The following is a 24,211-nucleotide window of genomic DNA, read 5'->3' as shown; positions in this document are numbered from 1 at the left end:
TACACTATAACAACATACAACAATATATTCAATGTGATTCTACAAGTGGGTGTATCATATACGAGATCTTACCCTTATTGTTGTGGGATGGAGAGACTGTTTATGATAGACTCTCGACAAGTATAATCGGTTACTATTAGGAGATGGCCCAATTACCCTACTACCCCTAAACTAGGCCCAATAGATTTGGGCTTTTTATAACATCTCTTTAGGCACATAAAGCCCCACTAAATCAAAAATCATTTCAAGATTCCTTTTAGGCTCAATCAAAAAATCACAATCTAATAAGAACAAAAATTGATCTTTTAGACTCAAATACAGTAACAAGCAAAACCCTAATCCCAATCGAATTCACATTCTTCATTTCTCAGGTTAGCTCTCACATTCCCTAAAGTTTTTTTTTTTTGATTATATATATGAAATGAAAATGAATATTGAGGATCTTGTTAGTTTGGGGTTGAAGGGTTGATGTTATTTTGGTAGAATACATATTAAGAAGGGAAATGCTGTATTTGTAATTTGAATTCTATGGTGATTTAGATGATTTTTTATAATCATTTCTGGGTTAGTGAATTGGGTGTTTTTCAAAAAAAAAAAATCGATTAATTTTAGTTTTTTTTCATCATTGGGTGACTATGAAAAAATTCATTTTTGGGTCAGTGAATTGGGTTTTTCTTTCTTCGAAGTTTTCGATTAATTTTTGTTTTTTTCATCATTGGGTGATTTTGGAATTTTTCATTTTTGGGTCAGTGAATTGGGTGTTCTTCAAATTTTTCGATTAATTTTAGTTTTTTTCATCATTGGGTGATTATGAAAATTTTCATTTTTGGATTAGTGGAATTGGGTGTTTTTTCAATTTTTCGATTAATTTTAGTTTTTTTCATCATTGGTGATTATGAAAAATTTCATTTTTGGGTTAGTGGAATTGGGTGCTTGTCAAATTTTCTGATTAATTTAGTTTTCATCAAATAGTGATTTCGACAAAAAAATAATAATCATCTTTGGGTCAGTGAATTGGGTGTTTTTCGATTTTCTTGAAGTTTTATTTTTCTGGATTTAGTGATTGAAAGGAATATTCTCGGATTTCCGACTTATTTGGGACTGAGGCGTAGTTGTTGTTGAATGTTTGGTGGATTAATTTCAGGTTTAACTATGGCTGATGAGAATGCTGCCAATGGGGATGTTTTTGATGATGCAGTGGAGATCGAAGGAGAGGAAGATTCTGATGCTGCATTGAAAACAGCTCCTTTGACACACAAGATTGCTGCTTTAGAGCAAGAGAATAATCAGCTTTTTCGCGAGAACCAAGTCATCAAAGAGAGGATGGAGAAATCTAAACACTCAATCGAGGAAATCCAGAACGAAAAAGTGGAGCTGCAGAAGAAGGCAGAGAAGTTTGAGTCGGAGAATAGGGATTTAGGATCGGTAGCTGCCCGAGCAGCAGAGCTCGAGGGTGAACAGTCTCGACTGCAGCATGATCTCATAACTTCAATGAACGATCTGGAAGAATCGAATTCTGAGTTATCGAAACTGAAGTTGGCCCTAGAGGGGTTAAAGAGTTGTGAGAATGAGAAGAGTGTGAAATTGGATGCCATTGAGAGTGAAAGGAATTTGTTATTGGTGAAAGTCAAGAAGTTCGAAGCAAGTGAAAAAGATCAGAGAGCTGAAGTAGAAGCGAAAGAGAAAGAAATTAGGGGCTTGAAGAAACAGCTTGAGGATTTAAAGACCACTGTGAAGAACAACGAGGCGTGGAAAAAGGAGAAGGAGGTGCTTCATACGGTGAAAGATCAGTTGGAGAAGAGGGTAATAGAAATGATGAGTAAAGTGACCGAGTTGGAGAAGAAGTTGGAGGAGAAGGAAACATTGGTTACTGAAAGAGATGTCGACAGCAATATTAATGGTATTTCAGGAGAGGATAAGGTTAAATCTCCCGGTGGCAGTTTAGACTTATTAGTGGTGGCTGCTTCTTCAGTTGCTGCCATTGCTGTGGTAGGTATTTTGTGCTTTCTTCGATATGCAAGAAAACCATAAACTGAGAGCTTGTCTTGAAGAAGTCTGAGTTTTTAACCTGACCAAGTATGGACGTTACAATTTTTGATAGCGCTTTGGTTATGTTGGGCTTTCGTATTTAGCTTTTTGTTATCTCACCTGATACTAGATCGGATTTGTTATCTTGATTAGCTAGTTCCATGAACTGCATTTTGTTTGCTAAAGTGGACTAGGCTACATAATTCTGTTAGTACATCTCTTTCAGCTGCAGGAGTTTTTATTGCAACCATTGTTTTCCCCATTGAAACAAGTTTGTTGGTGTAACCATTCAAAGAAATCATTTGTATTGCACTGAAGCATTGAATTCATATGTAGTACTGATTTGTCTCTAATAATGAAGTTCGTATATAACTCTACTTTAGTCGATTATTTTGGCTACCTGGAGTGTTGGTGCTATGCTCCCATATTGTTGCTGTTGCAATCATATGACAACTCCTTCTGATTAGCTTAATGATTAGATTAATGACTGATGCCTGTCTACTTTGAAAAATCGCTTTAGCATTGGGGAAACTAGAAAAGATTTCTAATTCAGTATTTTGTATGCGTGTTTTGTAGAGGTAATCGTATATTCTTTGAAGTGACTTTGATCTGATAAACGAGGTGCTGCAGTGAAATTACTAACCTCTAGTATCTTTGGTTGATCTTTTGCCTTCACTTGTTAGTTATATTGATTACGGTGTATATCTTGAGATCGACTCAAAAATGGCCTGAATTTTAAGTTCTTTTAAGTTCTCGTGCTTAACTTTCGTCCTGCAAACTAGTCCTGAAGTTCTCATCTAAGCCAATTGCTGAATATTTTGTAGATTCATGTGTTTTTTATTTTACGTTCAAATGTGTATATTAGTTCAAGAATTCTTGCTTCATCATGGCAATAATAAAACCTTTTTGTTACACATTGCGCAATATATCGTTGCTGATTTATGTTTGCTAAGCTGTTACTCAGACTTGCTTCTGTTCCCTACTGGCTTCGAATATTTTTGATTGTTTCTTGTCATTCATTTTCATCGAGCCAAGGATGTATCAGAAACAATCTCTCTATTACACTGGGTATGTTGTTGTTTGTTTCTTGTCACAACCTCTCATTTTCTAAATTCTGTATAAGGTTTTGGCTTAGAGGCCTCACTTGGGAAAGTCATTTTATAAGACTACAGCGGTACATTAGGATTCATCATGAATTGAAATGAAATGACATGAAAGTGGAGATTTTATAGCGACTCCAACTTGTTTGGGACTAAAACGTAGTTATTGTTGTTACTAGTATATGCTTTATAACTACCCTCTTGAATGCTTTTCTAGTGAACACTGTTTACTATTTCCAAAAAAGACAATGACTGGCACGGATCTACCGTTGAAGTTGAGAGTTATGTAGAATCCAATGGCTTTGGCTTAGACCCTTTATTTATAAATCCACTTATTATTATGTGTATGTAACTTATCCCGAACCTAGTAGTCGTCCTATCATTCAGAATGCATAAACTTAAACTTCTGAATCTACTTTTGAACATGCAAGAGACCCACAAATAGTCACTTATTTGCTCATGTAATTGAAAATAAGCCAATGACATGAAATTATAACTCCGTGAAGTGACCACTGAACGCTATTTCTACTTAATTAATACCAGACTAGACTGGATTTAAGCTGTGTTTTATGTTACGGATCTGCTCAAAAAAGTTGTAAGCTAGCCATGCAATTTTTGGCCTAGGCAATAAATAGCAGCTGCTACTTTCTAGTCTGGTGAAATCAAGCAATTAATTGCCACTGGCTGACACAATCGGCCTTGCTTGAATATCAAGGCAAAGGTTTTTTCATTAAATACTGACTTTCTCCGTTTTAATTTATTTGTTCGAGTGTAGCTGAATACAAAATATTAAAAAGTAAGTAAAAAATAAATAATTGAATCTTGTGAATTAAAGATGTGTGATATATTAAATTGTCCTTTACAAATTGTGTTTAATAGGAGATTTTAATGTTGTGAACATATATTCAGGCGATTGTTATTGTAAGAAATTGTGAATTTGATATATTGGGTGGATTATGGATGAACATTTTTTTTTATATAAGGATATAAAATTAACTATGTCTCAATTTTAAATTTGTTAGATTGGTTATTAATACCAAAAAAAGACGAAAACTAGAAGAGCGAATTATTCAAAATAATTCGGTGTAAGATAATTCCATAAATGCAAGTATTATTCGAAATGTTTAAGCGTATCATGATATAATACATAGAAATGCAAGTATTATCCGAAATTATTGAGCGTAAATAGTCTATAATTGGCTTTTTAAGTCATTCATCAAATTTCAAATCTCATCGACAGATAAATGATGAAAATTATCAAGCTCGAGTATGACACAGACTCAAAAAATTTCAACAAGATCGATGAAATGTATAGAGCAAAAAGAACACTAAAGGAGAAAGCATTTTGTTGGGAGGGATGACATTAACACCAAGAAACGAAAATTAGGAGAGCGAATAAAATTAGATACTAAGCATTATATGTACTGAGTCATGCATTGCAACAAACGAAGCACCAACAAGGGGCCGCACATGCAAGTGGTTAAATTCGATGCAAAGCAAAAAACTTATATTTCTATATTACTCACCAATATAAATAATTCATACATTATAATTTGTTGTACTTGCAAATTTCACATAGGAGGTAAGGGCGAATCCACATGAAAAGAGGTGGAGCACGCATACATTCGTTAACTTCAGAAAAAAATGATGTATATATAAGTTTATATGCTCAAAGAAGGATCATATATTTTGTTACACTATAAAATACAAAAGTAGATTTGGTGCACTTGTAACGAGTAACATTGGATTATGTCGTTTTTAAATTCTGAATACGCCTCGATCATAATTTTACCACAAACATTAGTGGGAACAATTTCTGACTACTTTTGAAAATTACGAGCTCTCTGCTGCTGCCGTGCTGTGTGTAGCCGTTTCAAACTTATTCCCTATGCACTTTGGCCCCCTCCCCGCCCCCCTCTTTCCTTTTCTTTCTCGTAATTCGTGCACCTCGGGAAAACCCCTCTTCTTAAACCCTCACAAATCTTCAAAACAAGAACTAGTCTTCACTGTTGAAAACTCAGTGTCTTTAATGGTAGTACAAGACATATAAAGAAGAAAGAACAAAGCTTAAAGCTTTAAGTTTTTTTTTTCTTTTCAAGAAGAGAGAGAGTGTGTGTGTGTGTGTTAAAATCAGTTTGACTAATTAGGGTTTGTTTGGACCAACTCTAAGTTCTTGGCTATGGCATTACTGCTACTGCATTTTTCAGGCAGGTGTTTTTTTCCTCAAGAAAGGTAAAGCATTGAACACCCTTTTGCTCATTTTTTAGTAATTTTCATACTTTTCTTTCAGTTTGTTCTTGCTGTTGTTTGTTAAGCTTCTGAAAATGGACAGAACACCATAAGGCTCAGTTCTTGATTATGTATGGACTAGTTTTGTAACCTTTTTTTTTCCTTTTGGTGTGTTGTATTGTTCATTTTGTCAAATGGGAAATTTGAGGAGCTTCTATCAGCACTTTGCCAATTAGAATTTTCTATTTATCCTTGTATCTGCTGTATATACTTCAAGCTATGCTCTTGTTGGCTGAAAGATTGATTTTTTAAATTTTTTTACATGTTTTTTTTGCTCAGAGCAGCCACTTACATAGTGAATAGAACTCCTAGTAGATATATAAGCTGGATAGTATGATTGTGTAATTTTGAGTTGTGACGATGCTGGGACTCTTCAAAAATGTCAATGGGTGCATGTCGGGTTCTCCAAAAGTAGTGTACTTTTGGAGAATCCAACAAGGATGCATCAAAGTCCGCGCAACTTAGGTTCTTTCTATCTTGGTGTGTTCATTTTGTCAATTTCATCAAGTTCTATTCCTGAATGGGAAATTTAAGGAGCTTCTGTTCTGGCCTTAACATTTGTTTTCTTCTATGTTGTAGCACTTTTTCCAATTGGAGCTTTATATTATCCCTGTATCTGCTGTATATACTTGAAGCTACTCTCTTGTAGGATGAAAGATTGAATTTTTTTTTACATATTTTTGCTCAGAGCATCCACTTATTGGTTAATGGAACTCTTAGTAGATTATAAGCTGGATGATTTAAAGATGTTATTTTGATAAATATATAAGCTGGATGATTTGAAGGTGTAATTTATGGACCGAACCCATAAAGCTCATTTCTTGATTTTGTATGAACATATTGTGTAACCCCCCTTTTTCACTTTTGCTGTGGTGTTTTGTTCTTTCAAAATTGGTCTGTTCATTTTGTTAAATAGGAGATTTCGAGGAGCTTCTGTTGGCACTGGCATTTTTTTTCTCACATGTTATGGCACTTTTCCAATTAGAATTCTCTATTTAACACTGTATCTGCTGTGTATACTTGAATCTACACTCTTGTAGCCCTTTTCTCTTTTCTTTTGGTTTGTTCATTTTTTTCAAATGGGAAATTTTGAGGAGCTTCTGTTGGCTGTGGCATATTCTCTGTAACTCTGTTTGACCCGGTATCTTCTGTATATACTTGAAGTGACTCTCTTGTAGGCTGAAATATTGATTATTTTTTTCTAAACATATTTTTGCTCAGAGAAGCCACTTATGTAGTGAATGGAACTCTTAATATATAAACATATAAGCTGGATGATGTTAAAGGTGTATTTTGAGTAGGATATCTTCTTCTCCTACCGCCTCCCTTCCCAGGGAACCAAGAGATCTGTTATAAAAATGAGGAACTTTGGAGCAGTGAGATTATAATTGGAGGAAAGTGGATATCTTTAGAAAAAGTTGTAAGAATTTCACATTTTAGTTATTTGGATATTTACTCATTAGTGAATTCGAAGAAGCTGTTTATAACTTTTGCACCACGGACCACGGTATTGGGTTATTCAAAGATCTTGAGGTGAATACTTCTCTCAATTTCACTACAGAGGATATTAGAGTGGTCAGTGATATTAATAATTACGGTAGAGCTCATGTTTGAGGTAAAAAAAATAATTCTTGCTGGAGGTCAAAATTCTTCTGATGCATATGACCTGCAGTTGCAAAGGACTTGCGGTTTTCTTTACAAAGGACGTGCAATTTTCTTTATCTGCCAAGTCTAATTCTATAATTCATGTACTGGTAGTTGGAGGAATAGACAGTTGAGTAATCTAGTATTTATAATCTTCCAGAATTTGCCGGGGATTACAAGAAGAGTAAAAAGGCAAGATTCAAGCGAAGGGGCAGAAAAACAGTCAACTATTCCTTTGCTCTTAGTAGGTGGAGTCAGAGAACTAAACATTTCTTTATGAGATGGTTGGTAGGGTATTTTCAAAGTGTAACTAGAATGGAGAAGGTTATTTTTCATCCATGTTGAAGAGGAAAAAGTTGGATAATCTGGAAAAGGCGCTGAGTTACTAGAGTTTTTCGATAGAACATAAATCCCCAAGGCAGAAACCTTGTATTCGGTTGAAACTTTATGCCAGTCAGGGGATTCTGATAAATAAATGGGTTGTTTGTCACGGTGAAGGTTGGCAAAAACCTCATATTGGGCACAGAGTTGGAGCAAGGGTGTATGGACTTGTTGAGACTTGTACTTTCTTGATGCTCGACCCATTTATTTTTCTTCTCGAAAAATAAGCATTAATCCTTTTTGAACTGTTCAATGCTATGGTTATGCAGCCCCATGCTGTGTTCCTTTTGTCGATTTCTGACTGTTTCTTGACTTATATATTGCAGGTTAGATAGAGAAGTAGGAGCAGAGCTTGTTTCGGAGTTTTTGACGTGTTCAACTGTTAAACCTGGTTGAATATTCTGTTCCTTGTGCTTTTCTGGAACATGTGAACTTTTGTAAGTACATTGTTCCTTAAGTAGGGAATGAAGCCATCGGTCCGCGAAGCATATCAAGCTTTGTATCATATTTTGACAATAGTAGCAATTATTCATAGTGGATGAAGTATTTTTTCTTGCATATATAAGCTACTCAGGTTTATATTTTCTGAGTTTTGATCAATCTGTTACCATTCAAACTTCAATGAAAGTCTAATGCTCAATTAGTTTGAATGTCTATGGTTATTGTTTGGGATTAGTCTTCTGTTCACTCTTGACATGCTACGTTGCTCGGACTCTTCAAAAATATTGTTGTATCCATATTTGATTCTCCAAAAATGCACTACTTTTGGAGTATTACCACACAACTAGTGACATTTTTGAACAGCCCGAGCGAGCAACATAGCTGACATGAATACATTATATTTGCTATTTGTTACCATTCAAACTTCAGTGAGAATCTACTGCTCAATTAGCTTGGATGTCTATGGTCATTGGATAATAGGGATTAGTTTTTTGTTTTCACTTTGACATACTATGTTATTCGTACTCTTCAAAAATGTTGCTGCATTTGTGTTGTATTCTTCAAAAATAACTACTTTTAGAGGGTTTGACATGCATCCAATGACCATTTAGCAACATAAAAAAAAAAAAAGGGCAGCCCGGTGCACTAAAGCTCCCACTATGCGCGGGGTTCGGGGAAGGGCCTGACCACGAGGGTCTATTGTACGCAGCCTTGCCTTGCATTTCTGCCAGAGGCTGTTTCCAAGGCTTGAACCCGTAACCTCCTGGTCACATGGCAGCAACTTTACCAGTTACTCCAAGGCCAACAACTTTACCATTTAGCAACATAGTTCACATGAATACATTATATACTTGCTACTATCTGATTGAATATGAAAAAGCATCATCAAGAAGCACAAATTCTCAAATCTGCAATGATCATTCCCAAGAGAAGATATGAAAAATTGCAAATGTAAATTTTATTTTAAAAAATGTAAAGATTCGATGTCTTAATACACAATCAAAATTAAATTGGTTGCTCTCAAAATTTGAGCGGTGTCACCTAAATTGGAACTGAGAGAGTAGTAATATAATTAAGTACTAATGAAAAGTTCGAGCTTGAGCTATATATTAGATGACATGGCAAAGAGATTCTTGACTTGAGACCTTTTTCATTGAGAACTAATCCAATGTTGAGAACTTTTTTTTTATTGAGACCTAATTTGATGTCTTTATGCAGGTGAACAGTCCTATATTATGTCCTTCAATGGCATTGTCTTTCGCGGCGCTGGAATATATTTTCGTCACTTCCTGAAAGTGCATGGACAATCGCCATTCCCCTCTTTCATAATGTTCTCGTAAAATTGCTCATGAATCAAAGCGTGAATGTCCCTTCGAAGTTTCACACACTCTTTTTGATCAAAAACATGGTGGGGAATTTATGTCGATGCTGGCACCTGCACTAATGTCAGTGAGAGCAATTTGAGTATCACGTTGACCTTCTTTTGTAGATGAAATCAGATATAATATAATAATAACAATAAAATAAAAAAGGGCAGCCCGGTGCACTAAAGCTCCCGCTATGCGCGGGGTATTTAGTGTAATTTCACAGGCGAAATTTTGGGAGGGTGCTACCTTGTAAAGATAGAAAAGTTGTTTCCAGTAGACCCTCGACCGAAGTAAATAGAATTTTTGACATTACCAACTCTATTTCTCTTTTCTTCTCTCTCACAACCTCAAGAAGTAAATTCTCTATTCCTAATCTTGCACCTATTGCTCTTGAAATTTTGAACCTTTGGTAACTTAAATGTAGGAGAAAACCTCCCTTCCAATACTCTGTCAAAGTCAAATGTGTCAATTAGTCCTTGTTTGACATCAATCCCAAGCAAGCACTCAAACTGTCTCATATTTGGTAAAATGATTAAAAAGGGAAATTTGGTCATTTTACACACATATATATATATATATATATTATTTTTTTAAATCGTAATAATGTTGTATTCTTCTTCATTAAGGATATGCTGGCAGCCTTCAAGAGATAAATAAGAAGAAAGAGGAGGGAAACTACTTACAATGACCCTAACAGATCTACTAATTCTAATTCATCTATGTCTATACATTTTATATTAATCATCTGAGAAGTGTGGTGATGAGACGGATCAAATCTCTTCGACCTTAATCAAAAGTCTCAAGTTAAACTCATAGAAATAATTTTTGTTTTTTTAGTAGAAAGTGTTTCTCCTTTAATGAGTCATAAGCAATGACGTAACCGTTTGATTTTTGCACATGTTCCACTTTGGGATAACTTAAAAGACATATAATATTCGAAGTTAGTCGTGACAAAATTTAATTTCACTCACAGTTGACTGATGTTAAGCACATACAGTTGAAATTCAACTATTTTTGCATCAACTTCAGCCTCAAATCATATATGACTGAAGTTTAGTCATTTCTATTCAAAGTCCCACCACATGTAACTTTAAGCATTTTTTTGAAGTTTAACTTTGTCAAGTCTAATTCCAGATATCATATTATTAAATTAAGTATATGTGCAAATAATGCCAAGGGATATGGGTGTGTCCTCATATTAATGATGGTCTTGTCTCTATACATTTATTACAACTCGAATTGAGTACAGTTCCATTGCAGCCTATATTGCTCCTTTCCTAGAGCTTAGCTGTAATTAGATGCGGATCTAAGACTCCTTCCGGCTATACTCTAGTTGAACAGTCTTAGTTCAGTTTGAGAAGTCAAGGAGGCACGAAGAGCGAGTTTTGTAGTCTCAAATAAATTTATTATTTTTTATTCGAATTATTTAGATATATGGTTTGAAAGAAGTGTTGACGTAATTGGTAAAATTGTTGTCATGTGATCAGGAGGTCATGCATTCAAGCTGTGGAAACAACCTCTTACAGAATGAAAGGTGAAGGGTAAGATCGCATATAATAGACCCTTGTGATTCGATTCGAGCAGAAAAGGGGGAAGTGGCCTAGTGATCAAAAACCACAATTTTACCATTTAGAAAAAAAAATAATCAAACAATAGATGTTCAGGTTTTGAATCTTTTGAATTCTTACAACTTCTTCAAGTTATTCAAGTTGATACTATAATAATAACTTAGTTTACAGTCAAATGTTTAGTAAACTTCTTAATAGATAAACAAGGCCGAAACAAAAACTACTCAGTTCACGTAAACCTGTAATCAACACTATAGATCCGCCCTGGTTAGAGGTGTCTTTGACATAGATAGACAGACAAAAAACTTAAAAGCTCAAAGTCCCAAGGGAGGGCAAAAATTGACAATTAACTTTGCTTTCTCATTTACTACACTTTCAATGTGTATTCATTCACCTACCCTGTCTGAGAAGGCTTAAAGTCTTACATTATTCATGTCAGCTCAAAACTAGTCTTACTCATGCAATTTTCTTACAAGTATTTCCTTTGTGGAAACTCTCATATAAGTTGCAATCTTTTTTATATTAAAATGCTAAAAAAATACATCTTAAAATGTTAGTCAAAGTTCATACAGTTTGATTCTCGAGAAGGAAATGTGATAGTGCAATACGATACATAAGATATATGGTTAGACCTCTCTATAACAACCATTCTCTATAATAACACTTCACTATAACAATTAAGTTTTTTCGGGATCAATTTTTCATGTTATGTTATATTATATGTTCTTTATAAGATTATTTTTCTGTAACAAACAACAAAAAAAATTCGAACAAATGACATTGTTATAAAGAGGTTTGATGATATTTCAATTTTCCATTAGTTTAGTATTAATTTGTAGAGTTTGTTAAGAGCTGATGAAACAGGACATCGACTCATTATAAGTTTCTCCAACACTCCCAAACCTGAGAAACTTGTCAGGAAATAAAGAATTTATAGCTACAGATTACTTGTATGTACAGGCTGTATATATACACATATATAGCTTTTGGTATATAGCACGAATATAGCGATCGAGGAGCTATGACTCAACTGCTTCACGTATTTCATCGTATTGTACGAGATGAGCTAGAAGAGCCTAGGTGAGTGATAATTATACAAGGCATGTGGCAGAGTCGTAGGTACTTTGACTGCTTTGTATCGAGTGAAGAGAAGGGGTTGGTTGGCTTAGTAGCGCTCGAACTTTCAAATAATCACCATTATGAGTGATACATTTCAATTCTTACATACATTATAATGAAATTAACTTCATTAATTGTACTATAAAAAGTATTTTGTGTTTGTGACAATGACATAACTTGGATATGTTTAGAGTGACGAAGGACATTTGTCCATGTTATATGTGAGATTTTAAATGAGACCTTAAATGCAACCTGCAACATATGCAGCTGACCTCATACTCTTTCATTTATGCTTATATTAACAACTTCTGTCTTTATTACACTTCATTTTTATTTAGATAATCATGGTGTATGAATCAACTTACGTGCACCTCGATTAATTTCACAGGGTATATACTTGCTACTTCTCACCAACACCTTAATAATTCCACGGAGTACTTGCTACCTCCCACCAGTAAGGTACATCCTCATTACTCTTTATATATAGCTCTTCTCTTGTATCTAGGCATCAATTAAACTCCTTAACCATGATCTCCAGACCAGTTTGCGCATATACAATTCCTCTTGTATCACTAGGCATCAATTAATACTCTTTAATTGTGGTATCCACATCAGCTTGCGCGCATCTTAACTAATTCCACGGAGTACCTGGTACCTCCCACCAACACAGATACATCCTTGTTACTTACTCTTTATATACAACTCTTCTCTTGTTTTACTAGGCATCAATTAAAATCTTTAACCATGATGTTCAGACAAGCTTACACGCATCTTGACAAATTCAACGGGATAGCTGTTACCTCCCATCAGCACAAGTACGTCCTCTTTTACTCTTTATATACAACTCTTTTCTTGTATCACTATGCATCAGTTAAGCTCTTTACCTCCACCCCGCATCCTCCTTTTCTCTCATTCAGTTCCTCTGAGAGCAAACCAAGATGGAGAAGAAAAGAAGCAAGAAGACTTCTGTAATCCTGTGGGCTACAGTTGCTGCATTACTCTTGCAGAATTTGGTCACTCCTGTCATTTCTTGCAGAAGTCTCTCCTTAATTACTTCTATATATCATGCTGTTTTTGCTTCAAGTCCTTTTGTTAAAAAGGGAAAACCAACAAAGAAACAAATAAGAAATGTTCTTATTACTACTAATTTTTTGCTGAGAATTGAAAAGGCACGATCTCGTTGAAAGATTTTATACATCTGTCCTTCCTCAACGTATTCTTTAGACAAACGACTCTGCTTTTTTCCTCTGTTCGGATGATAAATCTTTCTCAGAACACTTCTGTTTTAGTATTTTTGTTAGTTTATTACTTACTGTTTTCAACTTTTTAAATCAAATTCCTTATTTTATTTTTATGACAGCTTCGCGAACACCTTCAACACGCGGCTCAAGAGGTGGTGGCTCTCAAAAAACACCTTCACATGGAAGCAGTAGCCGTGGCAGAAAATCACATGCTAGCTGTGATAATCTGCCAAGTGGAGGGGGTGGCGGCTATACTCCCACCCCAATTCCTCCTTCAGGAGGAACTGGAGGTGGTTACTCTTCGCCATCCGCTCCAACTTCTTCTGGAAGTCCGCCAAGTACACCGGATGTTTCCGTACCATCACCTCCTATTGACCCCAATTCACCACCTTCTGGAGGGAGTAGTTGCTATCCCTCCCCTCCAATTAATGATGGAACCCCACCAACTACTCCTATCATAAGCCCTGACACTCCGAGCATTCCCGATATATCCACTCCTTCAGCTCCGTTTGACCCCAATTCACCACCTTCTGGAGGGGGCGGATACTATCCATCCCCTCCAACTTATGGTAACCCTACCACACCAACCATTGAAACCCCACCAACTACTCCTATAATCGGCCCTGACACTCCGAGCATTCCCGATATATCCACTCCTTTAGTTCCATTTGATCCCAATTCACCACCTTCTGGAGGGGGCGGATACTATCCATCCCCTCCAACTTATGGTGCCCCTACCACACCAATCATTGAAACCCCACCAACTACTCCTATCATCGGCCCTGACACTCCTAGCATTCCCGATATATTCACTCCTTCAGCTCCATTTGATCCCAATTCACCACCTTCTGGAGGGGGCGGATACTATCCATCCCCTCCAACTTTCCCTACACCTAGTACCCCCGGTATACCCATAATTCTCCCTCCAATTACTCCTATCATCAACCCGGGCATCCAAGGCACCCCTAGTATCTACATGCCTCCACCTCTGTTTGATCCCAACTCACCACCTTTCTCAATCGAGTAAGTAAATTTTGCATTACGCGACTCCCTTTAGGGACTATGATAAAATTGAAATGTAGCATATTAACATGAAATGTTATGAATTTTGTAGTTACTGGAGGACTAACCCGGCTTTAATATGGGGCTTGTTTGGCTGGTGGGCAACTGTTGGTAGTGCATTTGGTGTAGCTGGTGCTCCGGGGCTCGGATCAAACTTTAACTTGCTGCAAGCACTTTCAAACACTCATTCCGATGGTGTTGGGGAACTCTACAGGGAAGGAACAGCTTCTTTGCTGAACTCCATGGTGAGCAAGAAGTTCCCTTACACTACCAAACAAGTCAGGGATAGTTTTGTTGCAGCACTTAGTTCAAACAAGGCAGCTGCAACTCAGGCAGCGCGATTTAAGATAGCTAACGAGGGTTGCTTCAAGCCTAGAGCTTGAAAAAAAAGGCCCGTATCAATAATTCTGTTTCTACGTATGGACATACATTTCCTCAGGATCTTGTTCATTCGCAATGTATCCTGACAGACCGGTAGAACTTGAACCTTATATCATGTTTCAAAAATCACCTTGTATCTTGCAATTATGTTCAGTTTTCATTATGATTTCTTCTGAGTTTAGTTTAAAGGTTGATTTTAATACATGTAGAATATTAATTTGATGTGTTACCTAGTATATCTTTTGTTATGTAACGAAAGAGTCGTACACAACATTAGACCTTTGGTTCACCACATTATATGCTTTAAAAAGTGCAGGATTATTTATACAACAACATATTCAGTGTAATTCCACAATAAATGTGTGAGGAAGGGTATGATGTACGCAGACCTTATCCCTACCTTGGCAGATAGAGATGTTGTTTCCGATAGACCGTTGGCTCGAGAAAAGGATTACTTATACAACATCACTTTAAATGCATATCAACTCCTTAAACTAAATTATATGCATCATGGTCCATCAATACTTAAATGGACACTCAACAACTAAACAGTATATAAATGACTACACAGTATTTTCCATCTGAATGCAGCGGCGGAACTAAGATTTTGTTTCATGCATCTTAAATCTGTCTCAGCTCATAATTGCATGAAACCTCTTATGAGTTCGGGATTCTAATCTTTTTAGTTTTTTTTTTTTAGTGTGTAATCATGGAATTCGCAGTCGCTACCCTCTTGATAAACTCAGCTCAAGTATAATAGCCCGCAAATTACACAGAAAATACAACACTAGGCAAGCCTTGTTCGATGAGATCGATCGAGAAACGCATGTAGGTGGGGTGGTATCGAACCCAGGCACCCCTATTTGAGAGATCCCTTACTCAACCAACTCTGCCACCACCGAAGTAGCTAAAGTGTAACCTTTTTAGTTTCAAATTAATACCTATTTTTTTTTTTGGCAAATACTCCCTCCATTTCAATATATTTCTTCTACTTAATTACCTTTTTAATCCGTTTCAAAATAATGTCTCTTTCTTTTTCCGATAAACTCTTAAGTTTGAACTTTTCACATAAGACTAGATTAAAGAACATTTTGATACATTTGACGTCGTATCTTTAATTTAACACTACACGATTCAAAAGTTTTTCTTTACTTTCTTGAACTTCGTGTCAAATTGAACCGGAGAAAGTAGTTGTTTTAGAATCGAAGTTGTTGAGTCGTTTTAGCAGAAGTCGCCGGAAAAATATTGAGCTGCTCATGAAATAGTGAAGATGGGGAAGCATGTGCCATGATCGAAATAGCTGAATCTTTTAATGTCAACTCCACATTGAGATTCATATTTTATTATACTTTCTTGTTTTTGATTTATGTGATGACTTTTGAATTTTATCGTCTTATTGAAGAATCTAATCAAATTTTTAGTTTTCACGATCAATGAATATTGTTACACTAATCGAAAAGTGTAATCACATACAAAGTTGAACTATACCATATAAAATCACGGTCTAAAATCATACCTTGTTACAGGTTTGCGAAAAAGAAGTTTTCAAAGAATCTTCGTATAAACTTTACCGGAATTGTAGAAGGAAGAAAGAGAGGGAAAAAAATAAAGTACTTTTTCTTTCTTTTCAATTAGTTGTTAAAATTTGTGCATAAGAGACTATATAAATGTAGTGATTAAGATTGGTTTTAGTTATTGATAGACTGATTATAGTACAAGAGGTGTCTGCATCCTGAGGAGTTGATATAAATTAGATATTTTCATTAAAAGGCTGCCTTAGGTATAACCTTATAGTGGTAATATACACTTGATAAAAATGTGTGATTTGATACCCTTAACTCGTTACTCTCAAAGATATATAAAGTAACAAATGGATATTTATAATTTATAAGGTGGACCGATTAGCAATTCTGAAAATTTGTGAATATTTATAAACAATGAAATCAAAAGTGTACATTCCAAGTAATCAACGGTTAAACGTGCTTAGTCACGTATAGACTAAAATAAGAATTTACCAATAACCGAGAGACCAAAAGTGCCATTAACCCAAATCTCTTACATTTCCTGTCTGGACATATTTATAAAGAGAAATTGGTATTCTTCAAATGTGCAGTATCTATAAGTTGGAAGTCATTATGTTGCAAATATTGTTTTCTTTTTTTTTTGCCAGAATATACCAAAAATTTCAAAGACTGAAATTAGAGGCATACTATATATTATGGTTCAAGTAAGGTATCATATTCATAAGTAAGCAAAAGCCCTACAAATTCCTTGGATATTTTCTCTTGACTAATTAACTCACTATCTTCACCCTTTATTAGGCTGCTATGGTCCAAAACTCAAGAGACTGAAAAATACTAAACAGCAGACAATACCATCTCCCAGTAGGCTGGAGCGTAGGAACGAAAGCTGCAAAAATACCAGAATACCTTGCAATTTTTCTCTCAGCTGGCTCGGATGAACAAACCGAGACCATAATGAGCATGTGTTGACACTAATTCCGAATGATCCTTGACACGTTCAATACCCATAAAGAACCCCAAACGAGAACGAACAGAATAGAAAAGAGAAGTAGATACAGATAAGTCAGTTAATTGATGGGGGCTAAGATGTCAAAAAACTGATAGATTTCTTGAACAAAAGAACCCATCTTGAACTAATTTATGGGAGCTCTGGAAAAGAAAAATCTTCAAATGAACTAATTTCTACAAAATCTTAACATAAGGATAAGAGAAGGAGACTGTTTGATAGGTGCTAATATACACAGATAATGCCAAAGAATGGCAACCTAAAGCATACCAAAGACTTGCTCTTATTTTGCATCATAACACAGGGCCAGAGTGACGGTGCTTGATGAAGCCTTCGAATCTGTTGAAGAAAGATTCAGAATTATTCTTTCCAGCTAATATAGAATATATCATAATTGTAAACTACATTATAAAGTATTGACCTTCGAATTCATCACGCATCCAGTCCTGGGCACACATCAAAGCTTGCAAGGTATCTGATCTTAGCGAACTGCGATATGGCTCAAGAGCCTTATTCCCAGTGTTGAACACATACTCTAGTGAAGCTTTTGACATTGGCATACCTAGAATATTGCGTGCCATCATGGACAGAATAGGATACCTTGGAGTGTGAACCTTCCACCAGTTTAATATGCTAAAATCGTCTTTTCTAGGGAACAGCTTTTCCTCCAAATAATTGTCCAAATCTGATTTAATGTTGTTGCTCACTGAGGTTTCATAGATGAATTTGTCGAATCCTGTCAGCCGATCATTATTAGCACCACCAACTTGAGATGCTTCAGCTTGACCATTAGGAGCTAATGGTGAGTAAATAGCATGGCCATTATACAGAGCCTTCATACAATCTGAGACAATATTAATGCAGTCTGGAGCACTATCACCATATATTTGTGGATAATAATATTTAACCAATTGCATCTTGAATCGTGGGTCTAAGATAGCTGCAATCGCCAAAGCCAAGCTACATTTTTTCCAGTACTCATCAAATCTGCTTTTCAACTTAAGAGCCAAAGAATTAACAAAGTCATCTGAGTTTTGACACCACTCAATCAACTGCAAATGAATATCACAGATATCTGGGAAATACGTATTTGCCGTAGGATACTTGCTTCCTGCAAAAACATTGGAAACCTCAACAAAGAGCTTTAGGAAGCTAGCAATGGCACTTATCCTATCCCACTCTGTCACAGTTGGACACATTGCATACCGAGAATCATGTTCTTGCAAAAGGGGAAATGCATCTTTGTACTCCAAAGCAGTTTCAATCATGAAATAAGTTGAGTTCCAATAAAATGAATTATCAAGATTCAGGCACTTCTGGGAATCAACCCCAACAATTTGAGCCATCTCATTGAACTTTTCCTGGGTTGCCTGTGAACTTCGAACATACCGAATACTTTCCCGGACCTTGTGGATTATCTGGCTTGCTGTTTCTATGGTATCTTGGACCATCAACTTGATAACATTAGCTGCACAGCGTGTATCAAATAATTGACCATCACAATAAAGAAACCTGTGCTGACAAAGCTGCTCTCTGATTCTACTTACAATTTTGTCATATGTCGAGTAGTTATCAAATGTCACTGAAAACAATTTTCGGTCGATATCCCAATTTCTTAGACTAGTCATGATAACTTCTGACAGCATGTCTTCTGTTTGGGAAGGATCAGTTGTTAAAAAATTCAGAATCTTCTTTTTAAGATGCCAAGAGTCATCTATGTAATGCGCCGTCAAACACAAGTATTCCGCATCGCCATTTGCAGTCCATGTATCAGCACTAAGACTGATTTTCCCAGGCAATTTGTCCAACTCTTCATATACTTTCTGTCTCTCCATCAGATAAATTTCCCGGCAATCAGCCTCAACTCCATCAAATGTTGCAATGTCAAACAAGGGTTGAAGATTTCTGACAAATATACGGAAACCAATATGTTCAACCATAGACAAGGGGTAGCCATGTAATATGATCATGCGAGCAAGATCAAGCCTGCTTCGCCTGTTATCAAAGTTAACAATCCCATTGTTGAATAACCCATCTCTTGTGTGTCCTTGTTCAAACTTAGTCCTCACAATGCTGACTGCTTCACCATTTCTCTGCTCTTGATCAAAACTATAATTCGAGATAGCAAGAGTTCCCTCCTTTTTCTTTCCCCGTGTAAGCAACTGACTTATATCATGGTTTGATCTCCTACGACATCTGATCAAATGATTTCTCAAATGTGAAGTCCCACTGGTACTAGACCCACTAAGTTTCCTTTTACAGTGCCTACAGATAGCCACAAAAGTATCACCTTTTTTTACTCTATCAAAGTCATTCCACACAACAGATTTTAGCCTACTGGAATTGACTATGACTGCTTCCTCCTCTATCTCCATTGCTTCCAGTACTGTAGCAATACCTGGGATATTTTTTAGGTGGGCAGGGGGAAATGACAAGATAATTATTAGTTCTAAACCATAATAAATGAAGAAACAACAAAGCTTCAATAACACAGACTAATTGAAATCATACATTTCTTTAAATTACCAATTGGAATAATAGTGTCAATCACACTAGTACAAGGACGCCATATATATCTCGCCAGAAATTGAAAACCCTTTATATATATTCACCAATAATTGGAAGGTCTCAATGCACATAAAAGCAACCTCTAAAAAAGATTGAATAAAGAAATAACAAGTAATACTTGGGAGAAAAAGGAAGTACATACTAACCATCATGGGCAGAGCTATATTGCATGAAGGGGTTCAATTAAATCCCCTTAGCCCAAAAATTATATTATACTAAGCATACAACAACAACATACCCAATGGTTCAATTATATTGCATGAAGGGGTTCAATTAAATCCCCTTAGCCCAAAAATTATATTATACTAAGCATACAACAACAACAACATACCCAGTGTAGTTCCACAAAGTAGGGTTTGGAGAGGGTAGAGTGTACTCAGACCTTAACCCTACCACATAGGTAGAGAGACTGTTTCGATAGACCCTCGGCTCAAGGAAAAACAGAAAAAATTAAACTAAGCATATAGGGTAAAAATAATTTATTTTAAAATATAAATTGTTGAATCCCCTTGGCATAAGGGAATCTTCTAGTGCAGCAGTAAAGGTGGCTCAAAAATTGCTTCAAGTTGCAGGTTCAAGAGCCAGATCTGACATTTTTTTAATCTCCTTGTTAGAATCTTGACTGTGCTAACCATATACTTTAGTAGCATCGACAACTAGTAAAGTATTTTCAATCACAAAGTGGTTAAAAATGAAATTATGAAAAATGTCATAGGCAAGAAAAATGGAAGCGAACTCGTGAAAAGTTCCGATGAAAACAATGACAAAGTGTTCAACATAAAATCATTCACTGTCAACCAAAAAAAAAACGATAACTTTTTTTATGAAACAAAATAGCACAACTTTCACCATTCCCATTCCTAAACTGACACACAACTAGAGAATATTTCAAACACACGTTTCAATACTGTACAGACAAAAAGAATACACCATAAGTTTCACCAACACCTTATTCTACAGATAAATAAGACTTCTCATACTTCACCCAAAAAAAAACTTTCTCGGATAATTAATCAGAACATTTGTGAGGATTGATTGGCTGTTCACTTTATTAAAAGAAGGATGTATCATGATACTATACACTGTGCTCTAACAGCATGCATTCTGCCTTCTTTGTCCATACTAACTATTGTGTCAGACTCGCAGGGCTTTGGTTCAAGGGCAAAGGTAGTACAGTGGCGGATGTGTGATAGGCTCAAGTCACAAGTTCAAAATCCGCCTGTTGAACCAATTCTGGTATGCTATTGTGACAATAATTTTCACTATTTGTATGCGACTTCTGCAGTTAATGTTCTTTTAAGCTGTTACTCTAGACATATACCTAAGCAAATGATCTAAGGCCCATTCCTTCAGCTGTGCAATGTTTACCATTATATGATAGTCAAAAAAAATGTAGGTACATATGACTAATTTTTAGGCGAGGCACAGTATATATAGTATACCAATAAACATAGCCCGGATTTCTCTACCATTTACATTCCAGATACACTATCAAATCTACCAATAAACCTAGACCGGACTTCTCTACCATTTACATTACAAAAAACACCTATCATATTTGCACTCATCACATCAAACCGTCCATTTACATTACAAAAAACACCTATTTGCACACATTACATAAAAATTTACAGCTTTATCAAATGCTTTTCTAAAGGTGTATTAAGCTGCTATATATAGCCCTTAAATTTCAAATTACCCACCTAAGGCAACACAAGACAACTATAACTTTAATCCAAACTAGTTGGGGTCAGCAATATGAACATTAATATCCACTTTGCTCCATATGATTCCTCAAACCCACGTAAGACAATAGATTACAATTCAGAAATTCTAGCCAACATAACACCGAAATTCCTCTTTAATTTTACAAAGCACAACATTGTTAACAAACCAAAGATGGAAACTTTAACCACGCATTAAATATTGAAATGACGAAATTCAACAAGTATTTTGTAAAAGCCTTAGAGGACAGAGTTACCAAGTACATTCTGCTTCATATGAATCCTCAAAACCACGAAAGACAACAAGAAGAAATATTTAATAAAACTACGCACTCCGAAATTCTAGCCAACAAAAAACACTAAAATTACTCATTAATATACAAAGCACAACATTGTTTGCAAACCAAAGATGGAAACTTTAACCACAAATTAAACGAGTAGTGCAGTCAAAATCCTTGATGGACAGAGTTACCAGGTACATTCTACTTCATATGAATCCTCAAAACCACCAAACACCAAAATTACTACCCAACAACCTACCCAGTATAATCTCACAAGTGCGGTCGTCAGCGGAACATTGTTTGGAAACCAAAAAATGGAAACTTTAAGCACAAATTAGTGCTCCAAATGCAAAATTCAAAGAGTAAAAAGCTCAATCTATTACCAAATTTTGCATTCCCAAAACCCGGGTCTTCATGACCCAGTAACCCGAATCCATAATCCGATCCATTAGGGTAAATTAAAAAAAAAAAAGTCGGGTCAGAGAAGCAGAATTATTAAAACCCTATAGACATCGGATCGGTAAAACATACATATAACCCAAAATTCATTCGGACTTTCGGGTTTAAACATATCCAAATAACAACACTACCATATATTATGGCGTAAAAGAGAGAGAAACAAGACAGAGAAACACTATGTGAGAGAGAGACTTACGAGAATTGAAGAACTTTTTGGCGTTGTTAACAGAAAGAGGGAGAAATTTAGGGTTTATTTTTTGTGAAGGATTTCTCACACAGTGAAGGTGTAACTGTGTGTGAAAAAACGAAAGAGATGAGAGTGAAGGATTGTTTTTGGGTAAATGGATCTAAGGCGCCAACCCGAAGAGAAACAATCGATTGGGCCAACTGTTTTGGGCTTCAGTGAATGAGGCCTATAGGAAGAGCTATTTGGCCCATTTTATGTTCTGTTGGACATACCTTTTGTTAGATATCGATATTTAACTCCATGTTACCTCCAAGAATTTAACTTATATACATTGACCGATTATCATATAATTCTTATTGTAAACGATGAGTGTTCATTCTTGATTTATGTGGATTAGGGGTTGAGCTAACACGTGAAATACTTTGAGGCTCGAGGAGTATGAGTAAATAAGGTAAAAGTCCATCTGGCTGATCTCAAATTGGATTAAGGCTGTGTATCGGTCAGTTCGGTTAGATTTTCAAGTTTATCGATTATCGATTTATAAACATACCAAACTGTTATAGAACCATTAAGATATTGACTTATCGATTTATCGGCTATTGATCATTATCGATTCGGTTATTAGTTTAACCGTTAAGATTTGATAAATAAAACAATTAAAAATCACTTAGAAACAAGGTGACAAACCAAATGAACCATGCACATGAGTTGAAAAATTGTGTCTTCCTCAAAAGCAAATGTAGAACATTGTATAATATCCAAGATTTTGAGACAACACGAAATAAACCCTAAGTGAAGGATTTTATATATCGAATGATAATAAATATAAATTATGAAGTTATTATCGGGTTATCAGTTAATCCATTAAGAAAAAATCTTAAATAGTTAAGAATCAATAACCCGATAATAAAAATAATTAAAACCATTACTGAAACCGCTAAATCAATAATCCATTACCGCTAAACCAACAACTCTTTTTTGATTAGATTTATCAATTTCGATTCGATTTTGAACAACCCTAAGTTTAATGAGAAGTTAAATAAACTTTACGAAGAAGTAAACTATGACTAATTAGGCTATTAGTGACCAAATGCCAACTCGTCTCCCTTCCTCTCCTCTCTTTAAATTGAGAAGAAAAAAAAGTCCTTAGTTTGCAGATCTGTTGCTTCAAATTCATCGAACATCTGTATGTATATCATCAGAGTAAAAAGAAAAAAAGGCCTAACGTTAGCAAAAGTCCCCAATTAATTTCTTTCTTTTAAAAGATTCACCACCAAAAATTCTCTTTAGCAACAGTAACTTAATTACTAAATATACTCCAACAAAAAAGTTAACCTGTCGACTAAATATGTTAAGATTCTTATGTTGCATGTGGTTAACGTGAAGTAGAAGCAAAGGTAAGTGTAATAGGAAAGAAAACTAAACTATTTTGTATGAATTTTCTCACGTGTTTTCTTCGTTTTTTTTTTGTTTTTTTTACCATGGGTGAGATCGTAGACTAATTGAATTCAAAATATAAAGTTTATGGATTTTAACGATATCAAAAAAGTATACGTATAAATATCCAAAGGAAATTGAAATCACACCGAGGATGGCAATAAAACTTAAACAAGTTTCAATTCTATCACTAAAACAAGAACTTACTTTGTTATTGAATTTCTAACAGATAGATTTAATATATTTATTTAACTTCTCAATATAAATACGACATCTAACATAATTGTACTTTTTTTTTTCTTTTTCTAACATAATTGTTACTAGATTCTCGAAAAACCACACCCCATACCCTAGATCCGCCCTCTTTCAATACCTTCATAGAGGAGAAAAGAAGACTCTCTACTT

The 24,211-nt window shown here is 35.5% G+C and overlaps 3 protein-coding genes and 1 long non-coding RNA gene across 4 annotated transcripts; 3 read left to right on the top strand and 1 right to left on the bottom strand.

Moving 5' to 3' along the window:
* Positions 1-244: 244 nt before the first annotated feature.
* LOC129877528 (peroxisomal and mitochondrial division factor 2) lies at positions 245-2,415 on the top strand. The gene is made up of 2 exons (XM_055953045.1): positions 245-371; positions 1,145-2,415. Exon 2 carries the CDS (start codon positions 1,153-1,155, stop codon positions 2,029-2,031), a length of 879 nt encoding a protein of 292 aa, XP_055809020.1. The 5' UTR covers positions 245-371; positions 1,145-1,152; the 3' UTR covers positions 2,032-2,415.
* Positions 2,416-4,926: 2,511 nt separating this feature from the next.
* On the top strand, positions 4,927-8,096 carry LOC129876751 (uncharacterized). The gene is made up of 2 exons (XR_008763409.1): positions 4,927-5,360; positions 7,769-8,096. It is a non-coding gene; the product is annotated as an uncharacterized LOC129876751 (long non-coding RNA).
* A 4,748-nt stretch (positions 8,097-12,844) lies between these two features.
* On the top strand, positions 12,845-14,841 carry LOC129877204 (protodermal factor 1-like). Its single transcript, XM_055952689.1, has 3 exons — positions 12,845-12,975; positions 13,298-14,201; positions 14,293-14,841. Exons 1-3 carry the CDS (start codon positions 12,876-12,878, stop codon positions 14,621-14,623), a joined length of 1,335 nt encoding a protein of 444 aa, XP_055808664.1. The 5' UTR covers positions 12,845-12,875; the 3' UTR covers positions 14,624-14,841.
* A 2,404-nt stretch (positions 14,842-17,245) lies between these two features.
* Positions 17,246-22,035, bottom strand: LOC129877271 (zinc finger BED domain-containing protein RICESLEEPER 1-like). Its single transcript, XM_055952756.1, has 3 exons — positions 21,983-22,035; positions 17,572-19,548; positions 17,246-17,489 (listed from the first exon to the last, which is right to left on the bottom strand). Exons 2-3 carry the CDS (start codon positions 19,523-19,525, stop codon positions 17,434-17,436), a joined length of 2,010 nt encoding a protein of 669 aa, XP_055808731.1. The 5' UTR covers positions 19,526-19,548; positions 21,983-22,035; the 3' UTR covers positions 17,246-17,433.
* Positions 22,036-24,211: the final 2,176 nt, after the last annotated feature.

Source organism: Solanum dulcamara, chromosome 12 (assembly GCF_947179165.1).
Source record: "Solanum dulcamara chromosome 12, daSolDulc1.2, whole genome shotgun sequence".
Classification (NCBI taxonomy): Eukaryota; Viridiplantae; Streptophyta; class Magnoliopsida; order Solanales; family Solanaceae; genus Solanum; species Solanum dulcamara.
The sequence above is the reverse complement of the archived record's forward strand: the minus strand, read 5'-3'. Positions and strand labels throughout refer to the sequence as shown.

What these genes read in the sequence shown, in the direction of transcription:
- LOC129877528 (XM_055953045.1), top strand. Translation starts at nt 1,153, where the DNA reads ATGGCTGATGAGAATGCTGCCAATGGGGATGTTTTTGATGATGCAGTG.
- LOC129877271 (XM_055952756.1), bottom strand. Translation starts at nt 19,525, where the DNA reads ATGGAGATAGAGGAGGAAGCAGTCATAGTCAATTCCAGTAGGCTAAAA. An exon ending in GATGCGTGATGAATTCGAAG is followed by an intron (nt 17,490 to 17,571) that starts GTCAATACTTTA and finishes TTTCTTCAACAG; the next exon opens with ATTCGAAGGCTTCATCAAGC.
- LOC129877204 (XM_055952689.1), top strand. Translation starts at nt 12,876, where the DNA reads ATGGAGAAGAAAAGAAGCAAGAAGACTTCTGTAATCCTGTGGGCTACA. An exon ending in TCCTGTCATTTCTTGCAGAA is followed by an intron (nt 12,976 to 13,297) that starts GTCTCTCCTTAA and finishes TTTTTATGACAG; the next exon opens with CTTCGCGAACACCTTCAACA. An exon ending in TCACCACCTTTCTCAATCGA is followed by an intron (nt 14,202 to 14,292) that starts GTAAGTAAATTT and finishes TGAATTTTGTAG; the next exon opens with TTACTGGAGGACTAACCCGG.